Source organism: Rutidosis leptorrhynchoides, unplaced genomic scaffold (assembly GCF_046630445.1).
Source record: "Rutidosis leptorrhynchoides isolate AG116_Rl617_1_P2 unplaced genomic scaffold, CSIRO_AGI_Rlap_v1 contig194, whole genome shotgun sequence".
Taxonomy (NCBI): domain Eukaryota; kingdom Viridiplantae; phylum Streptophyta; class Magnoliopsida; order Asterales; family Asteraceae; genus Rutidosis; species Rutidosis leptorrhynchoides.
The window spans coordinates 13,268-31,149 of record NW_027266444.1 but is presented as its reverse complement, the minus strand read 5'-3'; the positions used below and the strand labels follow the sequence as shown (position 1 = coordinate 31,149).

Here is a 17,882-nt window from a genome sequence, read left to right as displayed (position 1 = left end):
ATACCCGATGGGGGCGGGACAATACTTGGTTACACCAAATGATCACCAACTTTTGTGTTGGCCGTGGCCCAAGGAGTCGTAATAATTAGAACATGCTTGAATGGTTGTGATAGTTTGCGCCTGATTATGAGGTAAAATTGTGTAACATGGTATAATACGTGTCATAACGATTTTACCTTATAATCGGGACCCATGTGAATGTTTGAAGGTTGGAAATTATGTATTCCGATTATTAATTACGCTTGTTGTATCTATAAATGCATATATGACACACTAATATGCACGGACGAGCCGAGGCAATGTGAGTTTGTTTGTGATGCTTGTTTAGGTTGTCTCTGAGCGAATTTGCATCCTAACCAGGATTTAGGATTTTGATTCACTGAGATTTATCTCACCCCATCGTGGTTAACATTTTTCAGCCGTAGCGTGGAGATTTGCTAAGTGCGGATGTGGTGGGCGCGAGATGCAACACTTGATTGGCTAGCCCTACCATTAGTGAAGTAGGTTGACCCTAATCCTTAAGGATTTTGAAAGGGTCAAAAGGAAGTAGCAATAGAAAGACTTATACCATTAAACTTCCTAACGGTAACACTGAATAAATAAATGTGGTTTTCAATAACATTTGTTGTGTTTCTATTATCCCTATGTTTGTTTGTTAGCCGACCGTTTATTTAATTCGCTTCCGCATGCGTTTAATTGAAAGATTTAAAAAAAAAAAAAAAAAAAAAAGATCAACAACACGTCCTCGGACGTCACATTTTTAAGGGATGCGCTCGGGGTTCAGGCGTGACAAAAGCAATCCAAAACAACTGTTAGATAAATCCCAAAGATTGCTAAGTTGATTTACATCAATGATCGCGGACTAAGTTTCTTTCTAGGAAAATCGTCAAATTTTGACCGTGTTCCTTTACTTTATTTTCACAACACATGTCTAATGACGTTGGGAGTTAAGTTCTCAACCTAATTATGATGGTACACTTTTCCCGAGTTTCCTTTCGCTTTTAAGGTCTCCGATTATGAAAGCACAAATATTAGGGCAGCACACGATGCTCGTTTGACTGACCAACAAGACAATCCTTCATGCCTAGATTCAAGGATCAAGTTAGGTTTGAGTGTTTCATTAACTACGTTGAACAAAACTTGTCCAACTTTAGGTGATGGAATGTATTCTTCTCTCATCACCCAAGACCAAACAAAGTGGAGGAAGAAAGACATGGCATGATGTTATGAAGAGAAATCTAAAAGGGTTTCCTCTTGCGATACATCTGATTTTTAATTCAGGCTCATCGAAAGCATGAGTTTTGGCAACCTTGGTAAGTGAAAGAACAGATCGAGAATGGCGTAAGCAACACTGAATCCAATCGGTTGCAAAGCCCTGTATCGTTTCCAGAAGGACCAGCCTCTAGGAACCCCAGAAGTCGTCCGTGTGTCCGTGTACGTGTGCTAGATTTGGGGCTTCATTCATCTCAATCCCAGCATACCCTTGCCATGATCTCATAAGAGTTTCACCCGATAGATATGGGCTCTAATTTCTTCTATCCTTTTGTATTATTAAAGTGCAAAGCGAACAAAGTTGTTGTGGCCTGCTGTTAACAATAGCCCTTTCTGTGATGATAAAAGCGGATTCAAATCATGCTTAGCGAAAGATAGAAGGTCAGCAAAAAGCCATGAAGCTCAAAGGAACCAAAAGTGCACAATTGCAGCTGGAATGTGATGATCAAATCAATTTCAAGAATGAGGGGCGATTCGACCATCATATTCAAGCATGACAGGTAATTGACGCCATTGCATCATTAAGCCAATTCTCATACTTGGAATCTGGCCAAGTATACAAGCAGGATGGACATACAATGATGTGCATGGACAGTCCAAAGTCATGCACCAGCACAACAACACGTGATTAACAATTGCAGACGGTAGAAAGCAAGGTTCCAATTCATCTCTAAGATGCCAATAGATTACTTACAAAAGAAGAGCGATCACTACCTTCACGAGACAAGCTCAATCAAAGTTATCAATTTTGATTGGTGTGATCTCATCGGCAACATCAAATTGTCCTACCAATCGTGCAAAAAACAGCATCTGTTGTTCCAATGTGAATTTGATATTTTCCGCCTGCGAAACATTGCACGTCAATTTCCTGCATTGCACACACAACAAATGACTTCTTTATGTAAGACTCACAAAGAACAATACCTTGCGAAAGCCATGCTGCTCGCCTTCGTATTCCACTAATGCAACAGGCAGACCTTTCTGCTTCAGTGCCTCATAAATTTTGCGAGCCTGATCCGGCGGTACCACCTGCAAGATGTAGCAGATAATTTCCAAAACGCCAGGCATCAAAGTTGTTAGAATGCCAGAGATGTAAAGAGAAATATCTTGAGGCCGTTGATGAAATTTTATATATCAAGTGGAAAGAGAAGTCAAACTTATCTGATGCAATTTCATAAATGAGGAAATTAAAAGACGACCCTAATTTTGACACTGGATTTATTCCCCCTTCTTCATTCTATACTTTTCTCTTGATTTTTGGGGAGTAAAACTAGAGAGGCAGGGGACAATTGGAAAGAGCATGACTTGCGTACCTTGTCTTCCAACCCTTGGAATAGAATTATGGGGCAAGAAAATTTCTCAACAGAATTTATAGGTGATCTCTCGTAATAATCCTTTTCAGATCCTGTAGTGCAATGAATGGATGATTGATACAAACACTTATCTGAGGCGAGATGAAACATGCACCAAAGCTTTTTTGAATTACCAACAAGTTTGTCAAGGTAATGAGATTCAAATTTGTGCGTTTCTGCTCTCAACATGTTCAAATCAGCAACCTGTTCATCAAAATAACCGACGGAAAAATACCCTTTGTCAACATTGTGAAAATTGCATTGAAATCACAGATAATAATGATGAAATTATAAATGAATCTTTAGTCAATGGGAAAATTAAAGTATCCCAAATTCCATGTAAACGCCAACTACGACCAATGCATAGTGCCAAACTGTATGAAAATACACAGTTTGCTAGTTCATAAATCCCTACACTAATGTCCTTAATAGTCAGCTCTTGCCAGTACACTTTCCTGGAGATCCATTTGATAGCAAGACACGATGAAGATGCTATATATCATTCACTAGCTAGAAGAATGTCACCAAGAATGATCGATGATTATGTTATAGGAATTAATCTCCAGAGTCTAGAGCTCTTTCAGATGTTTGTGTGCTTTGTTAGGGTAAGATAAGAACGACCTCCCCCTGGTGGCTCCAGAAAGAAGCCAGTTTCCTGAGATTGGTGCCAAATGGTAAATTTAACTATTCTGAAACTGACCACAAAGTAAATGAACTCACACCATAGAGGGAGGCCCCAGCTTTGAAAGTTTCTCTAAATGCTAGAGCAGCTAAGGTTGTATACCCACCAGCAGAGCCTCCAGTAATGCATAGACGATTGCCATCCGCCTTTCCGCTTTCGACCTGGATGATAAAGCAACTTCACCATACTGAAATAGTTCCAGCATGCTATTACCCAAGGAGCACTAATAGAACTACCAAGTTGAAAGTCACCTACCAAAAATTTAGCACAACTACAACAGTCATCAACATCAACTATACCCCAGCGACCCAATAGCCGCTCTCTGAATTCTCTGCCATAACCTTGAACAAAAATTTTTGTACCATTTTTCAGTAGCAATGAAGAAGATCAATCAAATGATGGACCAAAGCTAGCAATGTTTGCAGCCATTTACATCAATACAACTCCTTGAGGAATTGGCGAGAATAATGCATAGGTCTGTTGAGATAATAATCGTGCTTCATCACAATCCAAAGTTGGAAAAGAGGTTTCGCAGAAATCAACAGAAAGATATGAAGCAGAAAGAGTTCTTGTTTAGAGACAAACCAGTGCTTCCACCGTAATTGACATCCACAAAGGCCCATCCTCTGCTAGTCCAGTACTGAATACTCAGGTTTAAAACTCCTCGTGTTTCACTCGTAGGCCCTCCTGTGCAGTTTTAAGCAAAATTACATAAACGCTTATGAATAACTAGTTCTATACGATTAGGCATTGATGCATGACAATGCTGCTTGAAACAATTAATTGCTCGTTCCTCCTGCCAATTTTTCCCCCTTTATTTATGGTTGGGGGGGGGGGGGGAGTGGTATCAGTTATATTTAGAATTGTCAAAAATACCATTTCTGAAAAACTCAAGTTGTCTAAGAACACACCGATAGCACTTCCCCTCCAATGTATGTGGAAGTAACAGCAATCAGAAGATAAATGGGAGTGAAAAACAGATTGGCAACAAGAGGGAGTGCCAAGATCAGACTTTTGACTTGAACCTCTGATACCATGTTGAATAATCACTTTTGAGAAAGCTTAAATTGTTAAGAAACATGCCATGAATGTATACCAAGCATGTATGTCATTGAGAGTGTCAAGCAATCATTAAAATCCATTGCACAATATATGACTTGAGAAGCGCAAAACTGAATATACCATATCAAATTCATTTTGAAAATGTAAGTGCCCCTAAATTGGTCACATCTTCATTCAGCATCAGTAGTATATACTGACTTGTTTTGTGCATCTATTATATTTAAAATTGATGCCAGTTACTTATATTTAGTCTGAAAAATCACTAATCAATCAAGATTCCATGAAAATAAAGACTTTCTTTGACAGGTAAGGTCAATTTATCATCCTTGTGAATGGAAATTGGCACAAATTTCCCATGAAAGAACATATAGTTGGCAAGGCGAATTGAAATATGACAGGAACTGAGCTGCAATTATTGAAGTACCATGGCTTTTTAACAACAGTGGAGGCTTTTCTTCCTGACTAGCTTGATAAACATGATTAGATGGAGGATAGAAGTATGCATAAGCATTTTGACCAGGAACTTCAGTTGGAAATTCAATCAGCTCTGGCAAGCTGAAATAAGACTGGTACTTCAAACTGTCCGGTGAAGACGACCATATAATTTGAAAATCAATGATTTCTGACTTTTCGTCATTGAAAGTCACCTGCAGACAATAAACAAAAGGAAATTAAAACAACAATGAGAAACACTTATTGCTGCAGCACAGTCCACACTTCACTAAATATGAGGAGATTACTACAGTAAAGTATTGCAAGCACCTTAGCCACAGATGTTGGAAGTACTCCTGATGCTCCCTCAACATATAGGCAATTGTTTCCTGAAGTCTGCAAAAGAAGAATGTGTGCAATATACCAATCCATCAGCTTAAAAAAATTAGTAACGGCAATTTGTCATAAAGAAGGTATCGAACATACTATGTCTTGTATGTCTGTGAATGGAATGTCAAGCAATGATAATGAGCTCTGAAGAACATCAATAATTGCAAGATGAGACCTTCCCCTTTGCCTGCAAGCAGATTCTCAATAATTGATATGAAGAATCATACAATAATTTGTATTTCAATAATGTTAACACCTTAGATCATCACATGGAAGAAAGCTCACCTGTAGCTGCAAGCAATCAGGGTCTTCTGTTTGTCACTCTGGATAACTTCATAAGAGTTCATACCGAAAACCCATAATGGCCTAGCAAACTCAGCATTTAACGGATAAAGAGGCAGGACCTCATTTGTAGATTCAATCTGTTGAATCATGAAGCACATAAAAGATACAATTCAGTTCCTTTCCAACCACATCATTGATAATGCTGTGAGTGTATAAGTAGCAGTTGAAAGAGCTCACATATGTAACAATGATTCAATCACCTGCAGAAAATCTACAGCTAAAATAATTTCCCCTCATTTATAATTTTCACGGTGTGACATCCAAAAGCCATACTATTTGACTGATGCAGTCTGAGTCTGGATGGAGTTTGATACGGAAATTACGGAGATCAACCATAATTACGGTATAAATCACCATGTGGAAAACCTGCTTTGGAATGGTTACCATAAAAAAATGGTTGCTAGGAAAGATCTTCAATGACATGAAGCACCTAGAATATCTAGACTATTCAAAGTCGATAAGCATGAACTGCAATGGCCCAGGGTTAAGATCTTACCCACTTATAGAGATTCCAAAATCCATTCTGTCTATCTGTAATGAAAAATAGTTCACCTGCATGTTTTCAAAGCACAATGTGATGTCTAGCACAATCTCAAGCCACTTTGCTATGAAATTTCTTCCTACATTTTCACTGAGACATTACATGTCCACAACTTCTAATGTAAAATACCTTTAGCATGCCTGACTCAATCATCCAAGCAGAGCGAGAAGGAAGAAAATTCACAAAAATGTTGGATATAGATCACCTCATGAGTAAGCAGAGACATACCAGATGACTCCATATACATATCATGGATAATACATGATTAAGGGACATTATAACATGAAAATACCTATAGAAAAAACTGTAGTGTCATTTTTTTCAACTCGTTAAAAATAAGACCAACATGCTCAGATCATCGTGAAAGCAACATAATAAAAAAAATTCATCAAGGTGACCCTTATTTTTTATTCAGGCAGATCAGCTAGAATTGGGAATAAGCCATTTAGATTTGACGATTATTTTTGGGGATCAGGCTCCTCTTTTGTTCATTCACAACACAGTAAAACTAGATCTTACATTTCTTCAGCATCAAAGAACATCCGGTGACAAATGGACTTGTACCATTGAATGAGAAATCAATTTGCACCATTCAGTAATTTTAATCTGAGCCAAAAGACAGAAGTACCTTTTGGAGACCATTTAGGCTCAGTTGGTGACTCAACATGTTTAGGATCACGACCAGCAACACAGACACGCTTAAAAATATCTCTGCATGGAAGTATTAAGAAAATCAACAAGACAGGGCAATGATGTGAATAAAGTATATTAATAAATTATAAGGAAAGGTTACAAGTGTGTCTTAAGAATCACAAGGAAGAGTTGATCAGACTAAGCCAACCGGAAAATGCAAAGAGTGCAATAAGTAATGTATCACGGTTGAAACTCACTTGGCTCATACACGCCAATAGCCAAACATTGTTCAAGGCTAAGGTAACAAGTTCAATGTGCAGCATGGTTACAAATGGAAATTACAGTCACTTCTTTGAATTAAAACACGTGGAAATTATGTGATAGGAAATGCACTAGGGTCTCTGAACATTAACACTATCCAAAAATGGATAGCGTTCTAAAATTTATTGATAAAGTCTGAAGTTTTCTTACACTACATATATGAACTACTAAAACAGTGCACATAAGGTCACATCGGAATAATAGGTTCAAGGGGACTCTCATATTAGCATTTATTTGTTTAAACTAGGGGTGTGCAACCGAACCAGGTATACCCAGGAACCGGATCGGCCCACCCAAAAAACAAGCTTGGGAACCGGTTCCCATTGAAACCAGTCCGGAAACTAGTTCCCAAAATTCCGTTGCGGTTTAAACTGGTCTAGGAACAGGGTCTGATTGATTACCCACCTAGGAACCGGTTCCCGGACCGGTTTTGGAACCGGTTTGGAAAGCGTTTTTGTAAATATAGGTCCAAAACCCTATTTTTTCTCCTTATTTCTTTTCTTACTCCTGCAATCACCTAGCGTTTTTCCTCTTGGCTCTCTCAAACATGCACGGCACTCCTCCTTCGTCATTCCTCTTCCTCACTTGCTTCCCTCCCTGATTAGCTCCCTCTCGCACCGTTCGATGGATAGACGGTGTTTGTCGCCGTCAAATTTTTGTGTATCACATGGATTGGCTCGCCTAATTTCTCTTTTGCATGAGAAGTTATACTTGCATAAATGAGTAGCTTATGTAGTAGTTGTGGGAATAAGACTAATATTAGACCCATATTTGTTGATAATTCTTTGTCTTATGATTTTAGTTATTATAATTAGCCACGTGGATCCTTAATTTTTCGTTTAGTTAAAAGTTCATGTATTTATTTGTTTCAATACAAATTAGGAGAATTACGTTATTTTCTCGCATATTAATATAAAATTCGAAGTCGTATAGGATATCAAAAAATTACAAAATAGGTTTCGGTGGAAACAGGATGGGTCAAATAGGGTCGAGTACGGAGTCTAAAAAAAGGAAACCGGTTATAACAGGGTCAGGTATAGGGTCTAGGTCTAGACCCTACCCACCCTGGACCCGATCACCCCTAGTTTAAACAACCCATGTCTGTCGAACAAGTGAAAGGATTGTTGCCACTAAGTCAAAAGGAAATTTGAAATTCAAGAATGTAAGCAACAATGGCTTTGTTAATGGACATCAATCTCCATACCCGGCCTCCGAGATGTACCCAACCCAGAGCTCTGCTTTGTCCCATGGCATATTGGGATGACTCCACTCGATCCATGCTATCTTTTCACCCTTTGGATCCATCCGTGGAAAAGCATAGAAATCATTGCCGCTGATTAATACTTTGGGCTCTAAATTGCACCCAAAAAAAAAAAAAATGGAGGGAGAAAAAAAAAAAGAAATCTGTAAGTTTCTGGTACTGTAGTGAACAAATTACGTAGCAAACAACGAATCTGGCATGTCCAGCAATCATTTACCTTGTATATCCTTCTCACCAAGGCCAACAGCTACAACCATAGTGGTTGGATTCAAACTGTCCTCACGCCGATCTATATCCATGTAAAAGCAATTGGGTAAGCGTCTGTCTTATAGTCTCTGACAAATATGAGCAATAAAATAAGCAACTGAAAAGAGTGACATACCTTCCCTTACGGTGACATAACGGCCAAATCTACCGTCGAAAACTCCATCTGCATAACAAACTGAAGGCCCACCATAGTCTGGAGTAATTGGCAATGGAGGAGAATCTGTAGGAGATAGAGAGTACAACAACAGAGAATCACTGATGCTTATTGATGAACGGCATACTGCTCCATAAAAAATTCGATAAAACACAAGGCTTCATTAAGCGAAAAATAAAAACCACAACATGTCATCGCAAGTATGCTTCCGTAGGAGTCACCGCTCACAATAACTGTATTCTACAGACTAAGGAGAAATGAAACAAGAAAGGAACTTTATCACAACATTTGTAAAGTGGCTTATTTATGCTTCAACTTCTTTTATTTTCCCCCTCCAATCGTATCTCAACATGTCTACCATCAATTAAGATCTAAGCATGGAGCTTCCAATCCATGCATAAACTTATTAATGAAGAGACTGAAAACTACAATTTAAAATCCCAGCCTTGACCATGCATTACAGCCACTGCTGAGCTTACCCTTTAGGTGTAAGGACTGCTTGTACAGCCTCTGATCCTTGTAATTCGAGAAAACAAGAGTATCCCCCGAAATGCTAAAAGCACCACCGCCATATTCCTGACACAGGGTCCTCACCGCAAACTCTTTCGGTGTGATGTCAACTGGTTCCTCTCCTGGTTTTTCCGGTTCTTTCACAAGAACAGAGCGTCTAATAGCCACCATAACCATCCATAAGTCAGTACACTCCTGAAAAATCTCGAGGCTCATTCGCATGACAAAACCATATCACATCCTTGAAAGCATCATTCCAGCACCAATTCACAATACCCAGAAACTGAACATTGCCCGAACACTCAGTTTAATTGGTTTATTCTTGATATCGCGAGAAATGGTAAGTGGAGTTACGTACCCCGATTCACTAGGACGGGACTCGAGCCAGAGGAGGCGGCCGTCGCCGTCGACGGAGATGCCATCGAGCCTCTTGGAGGCGCCGGAGACGACGTCGGCGGTGATGGGGGACTTCCAAGAGCCGTACGGAGCTGTGACTCTCTCAGTCTTGGCTGCCGCTTCGGAGGACGACAGTGAAGAAGCCATGGCCTTGTACCTCCTGAGATGCGGTTTGAACGACGACGACGACCGGGCGACGAGGACTCGAGCGAGAGGACTGAAGTTGGACTTGGGAAAGGAGAGAGGAGAGCAGCGAGCGACGATGGCTATGGCTGCGAGAGCCATTTGACTCGGACGCTGGCCTTGCGGTATTTACGTCATACGTGGCGTAGGGTTTTGGTCTTCCTTTCTTTCCACTCGACATTGATTGGTTGTGCACAATATGATATCATGTCATTCTCTTGAAAATATTTTAAAGAAAATAACGTGTAGTAACTAATTATGTAATAAATTTTTGTTAACTAGTGTCACAAGGCAATGCGACTTTATCATTTGGCAATGTGGCTTCACTACATGGTAATGTGCCAGAAATAATTCTACATTGAAGAATTCGTAGAGTAATTAATATATTTTAGTTTGGTCCATATCTTATAAATTTAAGATCTTGAGTGAAGTTGTATCTAGTTGAATTTTGACTGTGACAATGAATAGGGAAAAAGAAGGCAAAAGCTGCTGCCTGCTCAGGCAATTTCTGAACTAGTATGCAGTGCTCCATCGCTGCTCTAGTACTCTTTCCCGTAGCAGACGCAAAAATGATTCAGCAAAACTACAGTAACCTTGAGTTGGTATCACTATTTAGTTGATAGGAACTACCTTTAATTTATTATAAACAACATTATCATGTAAGCATGATTGACCATTAAGAAATGAAAACCTTCCTAGCATAGATTGAGACATGATCAGTCCAAGTGCAATCCTCTTACTAGAATTCTTGTCGCCCAGTCTGGTGGATCAAACCCAACTCAGGAAGCAAAAGACCATGGCTTCTTCACAGCCATACTCGGAAACAACGGCTAAGGGAGAGAGAGTCACAGCTCCGTATAGCTCTTGGAAGCCCCCCATCACCGCCGACGTCGTCTCTGGAGCCTCCAAAAGGCTCGGTGGCATCTCTGTTGATGGTGAAGGCTGTCTCATCACTTGAGTCCCGTCCTAATGAAGCAGGGTACACAACTACACGTACCATATATTTTTAATAAGAAGGACGCACTAATTAAACTGAGTGTTGAGGCAGTATAGATGTGTAACGATTGTCAGGTTGTAATTTATATGGTTTTGTTAGATGAATGAGTCTCGAGAATTTTCGGGAGTTTACTGACTTATGGATAGTTATACTGGCTATTAGACGCTCTGTTCTTGTGAAAGAACCAGAAAAACCAGGAGATGAACCTGTTGACATTACGCCAAAAGAGTTTGCAGTGCGGACAGCATGTCAGGAATATGGTGGTGGTGCTTTTTGCATTTCGGGAGATACTCTTGTTTTCTCGAATTACAGGGATCAAAGGCTGTACAAACAGTCCTTACACCTAAAAGGTAAGCTCGGTAGTTGCTGTAATGCTTGTTGAAGTTCTGCTTCCTGTGGGATTTTATATTGTAGTATTCAGTCTCTTCACAAGAAGTTTACACGTGGATTTGGTAGCTCCGTGCTTAGATCTTTAATGATGGGAGACATGTTATATACGATTGGAGAGGATAAAGAACTGAACTTGAAGCATTGAATATGCCTCTTTAGAAATGTTGCGGTGAAGTTCCTTTCCCATTTAATTTCTCCATTTCTGTAAAATACAGTTTTAGTTAACTTCTTGTAAGCGGTGACTCCGAGGGAAGCACGATTGCAATGAAATATTGTGGCCTGGAATTGACAAAACCACTTGGATTTTCCTAATTTGAGTTCTGCTTACCGGAGCCTTGTATTTTATGGAAGTTTTTATAGAGCAGTATGCCATTCATGAATGGGCATCACAATTCTCTGTGGTTATATACTCTGTTTCTCCTACAGAATCTCTTCCATTGCCAATTACTCCAGACTATGGGGGGCCTTCAGTTTGTTATGCAGATGGAGTTTTCGATAGTAGATTTGGCCGTTATGTCACTGTAAGGGAAGGTAAGTCACTCTTTTCAGGAGCTTATTTTGTTACTCATACTTATTGGGGACAATAAGACAGGAACTTTCCTGATTGGAAATAGATCAGCGTGAGAACAGTTTGAATCCAACCACTACGGTTGTAGCTATTGGCCTTGGCGAGAAGGATATACAAGGTAAATAATTGTCGGATGTGCCACATTAGTTGTTTGCTGCATTAATTTGTTCGCTACAGTACCAGAAACTTAGTGATTTCTTTTTTTCTTTTTCCATCCATTGTGTTTTTGTTTTATCGCATGGAATCTAGAGCCCAAAGTATTAATCAGTGGCAATGATTTCTATGCTTTTCCACGGATGGATCCAAAGGGTGACAAAGATAGCATAGATTGAGTGGGGTCATCCCAATATGCCATAGGACAAAGCAGAGCTCTGGGTTGGGTTCATCTCAGAGGCTGGGTATGGAGATTGATGTTCTTTTTGATCGCTTAACCTCCTCATGTCCATTAGCAAAGCCATTATCACTTACATTGTTGCAACAACTCTCATTTTTACAACAGATGTTGCAATGTGACCTTAGGTGCACTGTCATAGTAGTTTGTATATGGAGTTTGAGAATACTCTAGAACATATCGAGGAATGCCAGGTAATATATTCTTTAGATAGAGTTTAGGTTTAGAGAGCCCTGGCGCATTGCCTAATAGGTAATTTTCTTATTTTTTAATACATAGAACTGACCATGATCACCATCTGTAACCATGTTGTTGAGCTTTGAGTGGTCGCGAAACCTTTCATCTCACACGGCACATTAAACTTCTCACCTTAGCCTAGAACAGCCTGGCTAATGGTGAGTGTGAGCCCAGTGAGTTGCTATTTGTAGTGCAGTACTTATTGCACTCTTTGCATTTTCCAGTTGGCTTAATCTGATCAACTCTTCATTGTTATTATTAAGACACATATGTAACCTTTTTCCTTATAATTTATCTGTGTGCTATATTCACATCATTGCCTTATCACATTGATTGTCTTAGTATTTCTATGCAGAGATTTTATAAGCGTCTCTGTGTTGCTGGTCATAATCCTAAACATGTGGAGTCATCAACTGAGCCTAAATGGTCTCCAGAAGGTACTTCTATTTTTTGGCTGCTGAATTAAATTTTGGAATTGCTGCAAAATTGATTTCTCATTCAATTATACATGTTCGTTTGTCACCTGATGTTATTCAATGCTGAAGAAATGCAAGGTTGTAATATTGCTGTGATGTGAATGAACAAGAAAGGAACATGATCCCCCAAAGCAATTATCGAATGGTAATTGGCCTATTCCGGATTTTAGCTAATCTGCCTGAAAATTAGGGTTTTCCGGATTATTATCTTTTTTTTATTATTATGGTTGCTTTCAGGATGATCTGAGTATGTTGTTCTTATTTTTACGTCTTGAAGGGATGATGTTCTCCAGTCTTTTTATTGGTATTTCCACGTTATAATGTCCTGCAAACATGTGTAGTCTACGATATGCATCTGGTTTTATCGTGTATGTCTCTGGTTAATGGTAAGGTGATTTATTTCCTTCATTTTTGTAATTTTTCTTCCTTTTCACCCTGCTCGGATGATTGAGTTCAGGCTAAAGATATTTTACAGTAGAAGTTGTGGGTATATAAATATTTCATGGAAAACATAAAATGAAATGTCAAAGTTAAGTGGCTTGAAATTGTGGCAGATATTACATTGTGCTTTGAGTACGTGCAGGTGAACTATTTTTCATTACAGATAGACAAAATGGATTTTGGAATCTCTATAAGTGGGTAAGTACTTGTTATCTTTAACCCTGGACCGTCGGCGTTCATGCTTATCAAATTTGAAAAGTCTAGATATTTTAGGTGCTTCATGTCATTAAAGATCTTTCATAGTGACCATGCCTTACTGTAGCCATTCCGAAGCGGCTTTTTAAAATGCTGATTTATACTGGAAATTTGATTGATCTCTTTAATTTCCATATCAAACTCCATAAGAATTCTGACTGCATCAGTGAAATAGTGTGGACTTTGGAGGTCACCCTGTGAAAACTATAAATGAGGAGAAATTATTATAGTCTAGGTTTTCTGCAGGTGACTGAGCCATTATTACATATTTGAGCCTTTTAGACTGCCATTTGTACGATAATAGCTTCATCAATCATGGTATTGGAAAGGAACTGATTTATATCTTCGATGTGCTTCATGATTCAACAGATTGAATCTGCAGATGAGGTCCTGCCTCTTTGTCCATTAAATGCTGAGTTTGCAAGGCCATTATGGGTTTTTGGCATGAATTCTTATGAACATTCAGAGCAATGAACGGAAAACCCTGATTGCTTGCAGCTTCAGGTGAGATTTTTCTATGTGATGATCTAACATGTTAACATTATCCTTAAAGCAAATTATTGTATGATTTCTCATATAAATTTATTCAAAATCTGCACGAAGGCAGAGGGGAAGGTCTCATCTTGCTATTATTGATGTTCTTCAGAGTTCATTAGTGTCGCTCGACTTTCCATTCACGGACATACAAGACATAGTATGTTCAATACCTTCATTATGATGAGTTGCCGTAACTATTTTTCAAGCAGATGGTTGGGTAAATTGTGCACTTTCTGCTTTTGCAGACTGCAGGGAATAATTGCCTTTACATTGAGGGAGCGTCAGGAGTACTTCTAACATCTGTGGCTAAGGTGTTTGCAATACTTTACCTTAGTAATCTCCTCATATTTGATGCAGCGTGGACAGTGCTGCAGTAATTAGCATTTCCCATTGTCATCATGATTTTCTCTTGTTTATGGTCTGCAGGTGACTTTCAATGATGAGAGGTCAGAAGTGATTGATTTTCAGATAATATGGTCATCTTCACCTGACAGTCTGAAATACGACTATTATTTTAGCTTGCCAGAGCTGATTGAATTTCCAACCATGGTTCCTGGTCAAAATGCTTATGCATACTTCTATCCTCCATCTAATCATTTTTATCAAACTAGTGAGGAAGAAAAGCTTCCACTGCTGTTAAAAAGCCATGGTACTGGAAAACTTGCAACTCAGAACCTGTCATACTCGAATTTACCTTGCCAACTCTATATTCTTTCATGGGAAATTTGTACCACCAGCATTTTCGTATAGATCTACTTATAAATAAGTGTTTATGTAATCATACTTAAAATTGCACAGGAGGGCCAACGCATGAAACATGAGGGGTTTTAAACCTGAGTATTCAGTACTGGACTAGCAGAGGATGGGCCTTCATGGATGTCAATTACGGTGGAAGCACTGGTTTGTCTCTAAAAGCAAAGTTTCTGCTTCATATCTTTCTCTTGATTTCTGCAAAACTTGTTTTCCGACTTTGGTTGGTAATGAAGCACCAATATTATTTCAACAGCGCTATATCTTATTCTCACCAATTCCTCATTGAGTTGGTCAACATAAATGGCTGCAAAATGTTGCTAGCTTTGGCCCATCATTTAACTGATCTGCTTCATTGCTACTGAAAAATGTCATAAAATTTTTGTTCAAGGTTATGGCAGAGAATTCATAGAGCGGCTATTGGGTTGCTGGGGTATAGTTGATGTTGATGACTGTTGTAGTTGTGCTCAATTTTTGGCAGGCAACCTTCAGTTAGTGCTTATTGGGTTGTGGAATACTATAACTATTTCAGTATGGTGAAGTTGCTTTTGTCATCCAGGTGGAAAGTAGAAAAGTGGATGACAATCGTCTATGCATCACTGAAGTCTCTGCTGGTGGGTATACGACCTTAGCTGCCCTAGCATTTAGAGAAACTTTCAGAGCTGGAGCATCACTCTATGGTGTCATGGTGTGAGTTCATTTACTTTGTAGTCAGTTTCAGAATAGTTAAATTACCATTCGGCACCAATGTTGGGGAACTGGCTAATTTCTTGGGCACCAGAGGGAGGTCGTTTTTATCTTACCCTGACAAAGCCTACAAACATCTGAAAGAGCTATGGACTATAACATAATCACTGATCATTTTTGGTGACTCTCTTGTTGCTGGTGAATGATATAAAGCATCTTCATTGCGTCTTGCTATTAAATGGATCTCCTGGAAAGTCTACTGGCAATAGCGGACTGTTAAGAACATTAATATTATGATCTAGGAACTATCATAAGGCAAATTTTCGTAACAGTTTGGCACTGTGCATCAATCGTAGTTGGTGTTTACTTGGTAGTCGGGATACTTAAATTTCCTCATTTCATTTGGTACATCTGGAGATTCATTTGTAAACTCATCATTATTTTATGGAAAGAATTTTCACAATGTTATATAGGGATACTTTTCAATCGGTTATTTTGATGAACAGGTTGCTGATTAGAACATGTTGAAAGCAGAACCACACAAATTTGAATCTCATTACCTGGACAATTTTGTTGGTAATTTAGATGAGCTTTCGTGTGTGATTCATCTCTACTCAGATAAGTCCTTACACTGATCCTCCATTCGTTGCACTACAGTATCTGAGAAGGATTGCTACGAGAGATCGCCCATAAATTCTGTTGAGAAATTTTCTTGCCCCATAATTCTATTTCAAGGGTTGGAAGACAAGGTACGCAAGCCATACTCTTTCCGATGGTTCCCCGCCCCTCTCCTATTGCTCCCCAAGAATTTGAGAAAGTAAAGAAAGAAAGGAAAGGGGATAAAAAGTCCAGTGTCAAAACGAGGGTCCTCTTTTAATGTCCTAATGTATAAAAAGTAGTGTCAGATGAGTTTGACAATCTCTTTTCGATTGGTAAGTAAATGGTCATCGGTGGCCTTCAGATTGTTTATCACATCTCTGGCATTTCAACAACTTGCTGCTCAGCGGTTTGGCAATTATCTAATATCTACTACCTCTTGCAGGTGGTACCGCCAGATCAGGATCGCAAAATTTATGCGGCATTGAAGCAGAAAGGTCTGCCTGTTGCGTTAGTGGAATACGAGGGTGAGCAGCATGGTTTTCGCAAGGTATTGTTCTTCTTGAGTCTTACATAAGCAAAAGTCATTTGTCATGTGTGCGACGCAGGAAATTGACGTGCAATGTTACGCAGGCTGAAAATATCAAATTCACTTTGGAACAACAAATGCTGTTTTTTGCACGTTTGGTAGGACTCTTTGATGTTGCCGATGAGATCACACCAATCAAAATTGATAACCTTGACTGAGCTAGTACCGTGAAGGTAGTGATCTCTCCCTATTGCTAGTAAATTTATGGCATCTGAGAGGACTGAAACCTTGCTTTCTACTGTCTGCAATTGTTAATCACAAGATGCTGTGCTGCGCATGACTTTGGAATGTCCATGCGCATCGTTTTATGCCCATCAGGCTTTCATAAATGGCCAGATTGCAAGTATGAGAACTGGCTTCATAATTAAATCACGTCAATTGCCCATTATGCTTAAGTATGACGGCCAATTTTGCGCGACGTTCTATTTTTCACTAAGCACAAATTGAGTTCGCTTTTGTTATTGCAGAAAGGGCTACTGGTACCAGCAGGCTGCAACAAGTCCGTGTCCTTTGCGGTGCCCAACTTTGTATCACCCGTTTAGGATACTGCACCAGATGCAGTATTGATCTGTAGTTAAATTCGGAAGCTGGTGAAAAAGAAAAAAAAAAGAACTGCAAAATAAAATCTGAACTTTGAAGTAGGAGTTTCAATATAGTTGGCGTTGTAACTTTGGTGTGTCATAAGACCATTTTATTTTGGATTTCGGGTACCCAATAAGGCAAAGGGGGCGAAACTTCCAGTTGGGTCATTCCAAACAGGATCAACTTCACATATCATCAAACATATAATATTCTTGTGAAGATTTTGGTTGTTTCAATACCGTGATGTGTCTTGATGTTTGAATTTTTGGTATCCTGCTTCTTGTCCTTTATCACCCGGCATGTATAAGCTCAGTTTCAACGGAAAACAAGAGCTTCAACTTGTAATTTCTAGACGAACCAAGACTTCGTCAAGTTAGACGGCTGATCTATAGTAATCTTTATGGTGGGCTTTTATTTCCCTTTTCCTGTTCGGGTGGAAGCATGGAAATAGAAAGAAATCAACTTGCGCGAGATTTATGATAGATTGCGTGAAGTCAAGAATGAAGACCTTTATGTAAAGAGCTTACTGAGTGCTAGCAGACATATTAAAAGGAAAAGATTATGGGCACCTAGAAAAATTTCTT

General features: G+C 39.2%; 1 protein-coding gene and 1 pseudogene across 1 annotated transcript; one reads left to right on the top strand and one right to left on the bottom strand.

The window, feature by feature from the left end:
• Nucleotides 1-2,001: 2,001 nt before the first annotated feature.
• LOC139881778 (dipeptidyl-peptidase 5-like) lies at nucleotides 2,002-9,903 on the bottom strand. Its single transcript, XM_071866188.1, has 18 exons — nucleotides 9,581-9,903; nucleotides 9,192-9,379; nucleotides 8,674-8,778; nucleotides 8,509-8,580; nucleotides 8,235-8,382; nucleotides 6,705-6,787; nucleotides 6,032-6,087; nucleotides 5,476-5,612; nucleotides 5,287-5,377; nucleotides 5,131-5,196; nucleotides 4,793-5,015; nucleotides 3,892-3,993; nucleotides 3,562-3,647; nucleotides 3,345-3,467; nucleotides 2,759-2,828; nucleotides 2,586-2,677; nucleotides 2,197-2,301; nucleotides 2,002-2,115 (listed from the first exon to the last, which is right to left on the bottom strand). Exons 1-18 carry the CDS (start codon nucleotides 9,901-9,903, stop codon nucleotides 2,002-2,004), a joined length of 2,184 nt encoding a protein of 727 aa, XP_071722289.1.
• A 610-nt stretch (nucleotides 9,904-10,513) lies between these two features.
• On the top strand, nucleotides 10,514-16,874 carry LOC139881777 (dipeptidyl-peptidase 5-like; annotated as a pseudogene).
• Nucleotides 16,875-17,882: the final 1,008 nt, after the last annotated feature.